Here is an 8,854-nt window from a genome sequence, read left to right on the forward strand (position 1 = left end):
ACACCTGATTTACAAGATAGAAAACTAAATCCCGGTTCTATCTGAGCTCACTGGAGACAGGAAGACGAACAATTTGGCAGCTCCCATGTGTAACCATAATGATTTGAGCCTGTGCTTTTCAGCCTTACCCAAGAAAAAGTCTGTCTTCCCTCCAATTTCAATCTCACCTGTCACCTGTGATGAGATGCAACCTTGGGAGCCAACCTTGCAAGCAGCTAGTCTGTGGGTTCTCCTCACAACACTGCCCTTTTCCCCCAAGGACCCTGGCTCTGGCAAAGGCTTCAGAGAGCTCTTGTCGGAAACTCACAACTATCCACCTGTTCCGGGAGTATCCCTTAACAACCCTCAGCTGAACTCTTCAGCCCCAGCAAAGCCCAACCAGCCCAGCCCCACCCAGAAAGAAGACAGGCCTCCTCTTCTCCGTGCTTTTCCTTTCCCAAATACCGTTCCCAGCCCCTAGGTGTTGTAGGTCTCTGGCCATGAAATCCCTGCATAGTTGCATCACCCAAAAAAAAGTATGGATGAGAGATCAGTGATCCAAACGTGCAGCCCAACCTAGAGATGACTGGAGGCAGCCGATGACCACTCCCCACCCGGCAGGTTGCTGCTGGAGAGACAGCACCAAAGCAGAGGCAAGGAAACAGCTGAAGCGGGGTAGCAAATGCTGGGCATCACGGAGCAGGAGGTGATGAGAGGAGGTCAGGCCAGGCTGGCCAAGCAAGTGGACAGATCCTAGGGCTAGAGGCACTCAGGAAAGGAAGCAATTGGACACAGCAGAGCAGCAAAGGGAGAGTGGGCAAGATGAGCGGGGCTGAGGGAGAGGGTGGGAAGCACACTCACTCCCTGGCCCTGGGTGGAAGCAGGTCCCCGAGGCAGCGGCCACACAGAGACACAGCCTCTGGGAGCTGTGATCTGACCACTCCTGCTCTTCAGCCAGTAGTAAAAGGAAAGGCCGGGCAAATGCTTACGGATTTAAGTCATATCAAGAAGTCAAGAAGGGCGGAGGGACAGAGGGAGGGGGAGAGGGGTGTTAAGCAACTGTCTGGGTCCAAGGTTCACTGGCCCTTCCCGTCTGCAAGGGGCAGGCTAGGAGCTCTTGGCTCAGCACTTTCTTTGATAAGAACGCCCTCTCTCAGAAATCTCCTTTGTCAGCTCTGCTCCAGGACCAGGCGCCCAGAAGAAAGGATTGACGGTCAGCTGGGTGGGTGCAGTTTCTGCAGCCCTGGGGAAGCTGTCCCCAAGCAAAGTAGCTGAGGACAGGGCTGCGGCTGAGAAAGAATGCACAGCCCTCTCTCTCTCCAGGCCCCGGCTTAGCCCCACTTCTCTCTCACCCTGAACAAGAAAGGCAGGAAGGTTGCACATTGTGCCACAGAGGCTTGTTCACATGCAGATTAGAGGAAGTGTAAGTACAGTCCAACTCGTGATCGGGCGTCCTAAGAGAACTCTGCACACTTCCCCACACAGAGTGAGAAGTGGCCGCCCGAAACTTGCGCCATGACCCCAAGGCTGATCCTCAAGCTGCTTCCGAGGAAACAAGGTCAAGAAATGAGACTGAAACCTCTGGCTGCATCCATGCCCAACTCACTGGCCCTTTCATCCTTAAGAAAACATACCAGGATCTATGGGCTAAGCATAAATTCCTATAAACACCTTCCCCAAATACAAGTTTACTCTAATTTCCTAAAACTATGGGTAAATAAGTTTTCACTGAGCTATACTGGACAGGCCCAGAACAGACAGAGGAAGTTGAGCAATTTGGGGAAAGCATATATTCTGTTTTTAGAGTCTACTTAACTCCGGTATCCTGGGTCTCCTTTACCAACAGAAATACACCCTACTTATTCTGAAATCCAACTGTCTTTCTGTTCCTTCTCATGCCCTTTCAAACCCCCTTTGGTTATTCAACTACCAGAGAACAAAGATCTAAAAAGCCCTGGGGTAAGGGGGGTGCTTATCTTTACCCTACAACCTCCCCTTCTAGTCCCTTAAACTTTTTTTTTTCACCCAGGAGGGGGACCCCGATGTTAGCCTTCCCAGAGATCATATCTCCCAAGCCACTCTCACAAAAACTTCTGAAATCCATCCAGAAGACTGTCCTTTTCTCCCAGCTCCCACTTAAACGTTCCTATAATAATAGTAACTCATTTATTGAGCACTTAACCAAGCCAGACATATTGCTAAACACCTACATGTCTTATCTCATTTAATCCCCCCAGCAGCCCCTTAAGGCAGACACTAAGTAAGTCACCTGCCAAGATGCCATAGCAAGGGAGGCAGGTAGGTTAGCCAACAAAGCCCAAGCTCTGTGCTCTCTCTCCAACCTCCCCACCCGCTCTGACCTGCCCAGTCTCTAGCCCTCCTCTAAGGCAAGAAAGCCCTTTAGATGGCTCTCTAATGAACTACCTGGGGGAGGATGTGATTAGATTAAAAGAAAGTCTCTGCTGTCCTTCAGTCTAAAGTCTAGGCTAGGGCGCAGTGGTTAAGAATCCGCCTGCCAGTGCAGGGGACAAAGGTTCGAGCCCTGGTCCGGGAAGACCCGCACGTGCCGCGGAGCAACTAAGCCCGTGCGCCACAACTACCGAGCCCCTGCTCTGGAGCCAGCGAGCCACAACTACTGAAGCCAACACACCGCAACGAAGAGTAGCCCTCGTTCACCACAACTAGAGGAAGCTCGCGCACAGCAATGAAGACCCAACACAGCCAAAAATAAGTAATAAATAAAATAAATAAATTTAAAATAAAATAAAATAAAGTCTAGGCTAAAGGCTCCAACAAAGCCCATCCATCTCCTTCCTGGCTGCTCCTCCCCTTTCTCATCCCTTTGCAGGAACGAGAAACGATTACAAGTCCTCTTGGCAGTGCTGCTATATTGCTAGGGTGCCCACTTCTAAAGCAAACAAAAACACATGGAAACACATCATCATGCTGGGCCTTTTAAGATCAAATTCCCTGGCACCAAGGGTGAGCATGTGTCCTAATGGGGCATAGGGAAAAGGAGTGAAGGGGCGACAAATGAAGGGGAAACTGTAAGGTTAAGTGGGGAGAGACGTGTGCAGGGTTTATTTTCTGGCTGGTGGTATCTGAAAGGTGAAATCCTCATCGTGGAATCTTGAGACAAAAACCCACTGGGGTGAAATCCACACTCCAGCAAACAGCACACCCTAGTGGTCTCACCAGGAAGTGCTTATCTATATGAATGGAATCCCTTTCCTAGCCTACTCTTCAGTAGACCCACTCAAACTGGACGGAGGAGGCTGACTTCAGAGAAAAGATGCCCCCTCTTTTCTCAACCACTGCCCAGCACTAGCTCCGTGGGCAGGAAGGTACCATCCTTGGCGGCTCGCATTCCGTCCTGAGACCCCAGCTCTCAGGGTCATGCCTCCACCATTCAGGCACCCTGGAACCAGCAGGACCTGTCCTGAAGTGCTCTCCCACCCCAGGCTTTACAAGAGAAACTTGCAGAGCCTGGAATCCCAGGAGATAACAGAGTTCCAGATACGCAGCACCCCGTCTCCTTCCTGTCTGAAGTGCATACCTCTCTGAGGACCTAGTGGAGATTACTGGACAACACACTCATCCTACAGGAGAAGTTTCAGATTCAGGGATTCAGGGAACACAGGGAGCAGGGCCCCAGCAGGCAGGGAAGCCCCGCACCCTGACCCCACCTGTGAATATGGCAAAACCAAAACACGCTTCCTCCAGGGACCAGCATACCGTTCAGCGTCTTGATTCCTCGGTCAAGCTCAGGGAGCTAAGGTGAAAAGACACTTTCTCCCCCAGACACCCGCGTCCTGCCTTCCTAGCTCCCACTGGGCTGTGCTGCCTCCCCGAATATCAGGAACAGAAAACAGACACACTCTGCTCCAGATGGATTCCCCCATCTCCCCAAGTTGGGAGCTCAGTTACTCCCTCCCCCATTCTCCATTTGTTTTTCTATATTCCACTGTAGCTATGACAGTCCCTTTAAAAAAATTTTTTTTTTTAATTGCAGCAAGAAAGAAAGTGTTTACTTCTGTGGCCAGGGCCTCCACGAATGCAGCGCTGAAGTCTCTGGGCAGAGGGCTCTGCATGGGGAGGGCTGGGGCTGGGAAAATAAGAGGCTCACAGGTCTCCAGTCCAGCCAGTTCTCAGGACTCACTCCATCCTCCTCTGACACTTCCCCTCTCGCCCATGGTCCCTCCTCTCCCATCTCTTACCTGTCCTGAGATCTTCGGGCAGGTGCGAGGAGGAGGAGGTACCAGCACTCGGGAGGAGGGGCAGGTGCTGGGAAAGGGAACCCGGGGTAAGGCTCGAGCTCCAGCAGCTGTTGACTCTGAAGAGCAGAAAAGGCAGAGTGTGACTCCGGGGACCGATCTGGAAAACAGGAAAACACATGTGTGACTCTGGCCAGCAGCAGGGAGGGGCCAGGGAACGGGTTGGAGCTGGGACAGCCTGTTCAGACCCAGAGGACCTCAACGCCTGCCCGCCTCCAGGCACCTTCTCCACTCAGAGCCTCAGCTCCTCCTCCCCTCTACCTCAGCCCCTGAACTTCCTGCTTGTCCTGCATTTACTGAGGTCTTGAGTTTTCCCAGTGACCTAGGACCTAGGTGCTCTCCTGATGCCCTTTACAACTCCCCTCCCCGCTCATTCCATTCCCTACTCATCTCCCACTCACATACTATCCTTGGCCCTGTGGAGGGCATAGGATCCATGGTTAGGGCGTTGAAACTCTGTGGTCCCATCTCAAGAGCCTCAGTGCCATTTCAGCCCCTATGTAAGCCATGCATACCAAGGAAGGCCAGTTGTGGGGTTATAGCCACGCACACACCCAAACACTAAGCAAGCCCGCTCACATATCAGGTCCCCAGGTGGTTCACGTGATGCGAGTGTTGCCAGGTAAGAGCCGGCCAAGTGGACCAGAGCAAGCCCTGGCACCCTGGGCAAGCCAGGGAGTTGGCACCCCCTCAAACCAGAATTATTTAAATATCTGTTGAATGTTTATGTAGCAGAAGTGGGGGAATACCGATTTTCTCGGAATAAAAACTGGAAGCCTCATTCTTTCTCTTCAAAATTAGAGCTTAATGCATGAATTCATTACATGCAGTTTTCTGAAGCAGACAGTTTCTTGGTAGGCATATCAAACCATTCTGAATGTAGACAATGGCATAAATCTCAGGGAGTGGCACGTCACAGCGCATAGCACATTTTCAGAATTCCAGCTGTGATCACTGCCTCTAGGCAACTATCAGTTGGCTGGTCTAACCCTGCAACTTGTACCTGTACCTGCGTGTTGCAGAATTATTCTAGAGACAGGTGGTCTAGGTGAGCAGTCGTCAAGGATTCTGTCAGTGGAGGGGAGCCAATTTACAGTTCACCAAGAGACAGAAGTCCGAGCTCATTGGCTCCAAACGTCTGAATTACCCTAAGGATAATTTAGCGCCCTTTTAGACCCAGGCTGCTTGCCCAGCTGGCCTGCCCCTTAATCCCACTCTGGGCTCAAATCCAAGTTGTAAATGAGGGAAGTTCCTAGGAAGACAGCCCTAAAGCTGCCCCTCTTGGCACTGGCCCCTGTTCCCTCTCCCTCACTCCAGCCACACTGGTCTCCTTGCTGTTGCCACACAAGCATGCTCCCTGCCACCTCAGGGCTTCTGCAATGGCTGTTCCTTCTGCCTGGAACATTCTCCATGTTACTGTTCATTCCCTCACTCACTCCATTCAGGTCTGTACTTAAACACCACTCTAATCAGAGACCTTCCCTGAGGAGTCTCGGAAGGAGTAACTTCTTCCCTTTGCCAATCTCCATCCGCTTCACTGGCCGGACTTTTCTTCAAAGGCACCCACTATCACCTGGAGTTTGTTTGTTTGCTGTCACCTCCCCCACTAGCATGCAGCACCACCAGAGCTTTACTCGCTGGCATCCCCAGCGCAGGGCCCGTGCAGACAAACGAATGTTTGCTGGAAGCATAAATGAATGAACAATGCCCTTCCTCCTAGACTGATTTCCCAGTTGGGCTCCGGGAATGTCCTGAACTTGCCCTTCAGGCCCACCTATGCTGCAGCTGCTCTGGCTCCTAATCGACGAGTTTTGAGGGGGGAGGGTATTTATTCTTTTTGATTGTAATGGGTTGAAGGAAAGGAAAAGAGTATAGTTTTCACAGTTTTACTTGGCGGTCTAGAATGATTTGAAAGGGACTTTCCGCTTCCTCAGTGGTAAAACAAAAACAAAAAGCCCCTCATCTAACGCGCCTTCCCCGGCTTGGAAGCTCCCGGCTGCTCTGCCCCACACCCAGGCTCAGGTGGCCGGTCTGGGTGCGGCGAGCGCAAGGTGCGACGTCCGCGAAGGAGTGAAAGGGCAGAGGGGACAAAGGCAGAAGGAGGCAAGCGCTCAGGCTCAAGCAAATGCATGCGGGTTCGAGGAAAGTGGAACTGCACGCCCTTCAGCAGGAACTCTCCCCAGACCCGCCCCCGCTGCGCTCCTCGCCCCGCCCCATCCCCCTTCCGCCCCCGCCCCGTCCACGCGCAGAGCTCACCTTTGCCCGTTTCTCCCGCCCTGCCCCCCCTCCCAGCCTAGCTCTCCCGGCCCTGCCCCCTGACGTCGTCCCCGCCGTTTCCCGTTACTTCCTTCTTTCTCTCGGCCCCCGGTTCCGTGTCTGCGGCCCGAAGATCTCTCCTTCGCACCTCGACCCAGCCACCGCCCGCCCCCAAAGGCCCTCTGGGAGGCTCGGTCGCCTCCGAAGTCCAGGTCTGGCTGCGGCGGCCGAGGCGGGCTCTGCCCTGGGGCACCAGGACCCCACCTCACCCGGACTCCTTCGTTCCCTCCACCTGGCCAAGCAGTCCCCGCCCCCCCCCCACGGGCTCCAGGAAGCGCTAGAAGAGAGAGCTCGTGGTCGGTGTAGGCGAAGATCGCAAAGGTCCGAGAACCGAGAGGCCCCGCAAGCCGCTCCCCTGCCCTGTCCTGGCTCAGGCACAACTGCGCTGCCCCTGGGAAATGAAAATGACCGCGGATACCCTTAGACGCGTCCTCCGCCCCAGGAACGCTCAGCTTCCTCTTCCCCCCCTCCCAATCCAGCTCGAGCTGGCGGGCCCGACGGGGGTCTGGGCAAGGGCCCCGAACCCAGGCAACCCCGCCTCCAGCCCCGAGACGCTCTCGGCTGAAACTCGGGAGGGACTGTGGATCGACAAGCCCCGTGGGGGAGGGGAGGGAGCGGCGCCCGCTTGGAGCCAGGGGAGGGGTCTCCCGGAAGGGCGACTCAACTCTCCGCCCTCTCAGGGAAGCTGTTGCGTCAGCTTCAAGATCCCAAATTAAAGAAAGTGGTCTCCACCGGGCCGGGAAGGTGTCGGGCCGTAGGGCCGCCGCCAGGAGGCAGCACTTAACCAAAAATGTCCGGGCTGAGGGTGTCCGGGAGGCTGGAGTCCCCACCGCACCTTTCATCTGAAGAATCTTAGTGGTAGAGTGGACCAATAAAAGAGGAGGTTGCTGGACTAATTCAAGGAAAGGGATGTGAAAATGTTTCACCACGTATTAAACCTAAAAGATGACTTGTAAATAATACAATTTCCTTTAGTAGACTTTATGGACAGTCCAGCTTTGGCATCTTTTAAAGCCACTCTGCAGAGATTCATAGAGAACCACCCACCTTCAAGACCAGTCTGGTGGAAAGGCACACAGCTTAAGAGACTTCCCAGCTACCAGGCGAGAAAAAAAAGAGCGTAGCCCGAGGTCATAATTTACCCATCCTGAAGCTGGGTCATTTAACACAGAATTTAGCCTGTACTGATTGAGCAGAGATTTGACAGCCATGGGAAAAGAAAAGGAATATGTTACAATAAATTATGTAAGTAATAAGGAAATAATATGCAAAGCAATGTATTGTGTGAGTGGGTGGTTTATAGCTGTCAGTTCCCACAGTTCTTGCATGGAGTGACAGTGATTTTGATCTTTTTTGAGCCGTCCTAAGGAGGAAGCCAATGAAGGAACAGGAAATAAGACACTTCCCAAATAGTTCGCTCTTCTTCAACCTTAGAATTTAGTCACGGTATGCAAAAAGGGGAAGAGGTTGCAAAATGAGGTGGAATTAGCTACCCAGAGTCACCTTCACTTAATGTTCTTTCTCCAACATCATCATTATTCATCACAACAGTTTAAAAAGCACCAACTTGCCCAGTGCACTTGTACAAAAATTACTGTATACAGACCTGACAGAAGGATATTTGAATAAACATGTTGGATGAAAACATGAATGGACAACAATGTGTTAAAGCCAAATGCAGGCTGTGATGCCCTGGAGAGGCAAAGGAGTTTAAGTAACAGAGGAAAGACATGAAGCTCAGATTCCGGATGCTTCCCACCATTGTTAACTCTAGCCTTTGCCAGATGAAGTCCAGAGGCTGAAAGACATTCAGTTAGGGGATGATGAAACCGCTTTCCTGTGGTTTAGAGTCTGATGAAGTCATTGAAGAGTGCTGTCCTAGTGCCAGACCCACTCCCCTGCAACAGTGTTCCATGAGGTCCCTGAGAATGCTGATGATGTTAGCTGTCAGCACTAGAGTTCTCTTTCTCTCTCCCTCTCAAAATCCTAACCCGTATTTCCAACCCATGGATTTCCAATCCATGGATTGTCCCCCCTGCCACATCACTCTAACTACATCAAAGGCTGAACTCACCTTCCTTCCAAAGACCTTTCCTCTCCCAGTTTTCCCAGTTTTACAGATCAAGATTCCCATCTGCCCCAAAGTCCTCCAGCTCTGGCTCCTTGACTTCCACGGCTATTAAATTAGTGCATGTGTTCAGTTCTGCATGTGGAGTTAATATTGTCCACATTATTTGTTCCCCTTAATGCATGTGGCCTTTTTCATGATTTTGCACCCATAGTGT

At 52.2% G+C, this 8,854-nt stretch overlaps 1 protein-coding gene across 4 annotated transcripts in view; it reads right to left on the reverse strand.

The window, feature by feature from the left end:
- SLC7A7 (solute carrier family 7 member 7) overlaps nucleotides 1-7,189 on the reverse strand; it is a 35,987-nt gene extending 28,798 nt beyond the window's left edge. Inside the window, exons 1-2 of one of the 4 annotated variants that reach the window (XM_060294568.2) lie at nucleotides 6,988-7,189; nucleotides 4,197-4,353 (exon numbers count right to left, since the gene is read on the reverse strand). Coding sequence is in view for 2 of the 4 variants with exons in the window: in XM_030854501.3 (XP_030710361.1) it covers nucleotides 4,197-4,374 (178 nt within the window). In the remaining 2 variants the exon portion in view is untranslated. Of the gene's footprint in view, nucleotides 1-840; nucleotides 932-4,196; nucleotides 6,395-6,987 lie in introns of those variants that run through there. The other 3 variants (XM_030854501.3, XM_030854502.3, XM_030854503.2) reach the window with 3 other exon arrangements.
- Between the last annotated feature and the right edge of the window lie 1,665 nt (nucleotides 7,190-8,854).

The sequence above is a fragment of the Globicephala melas genome, chromosome 2 (assembly GCF_963455315.2).
Source record: "Globicephala melas chromosome 2, mGloMel1.2, whole genome shotgun sequence".
In the NCBI taxonomy this organism is placed as follows: domain Eukaryota; kingdom Metazoa; phylum Chordata; class Mammalia; order Artiodactyla; family Delphinidae; genus Globicephala; species Globicephala melas.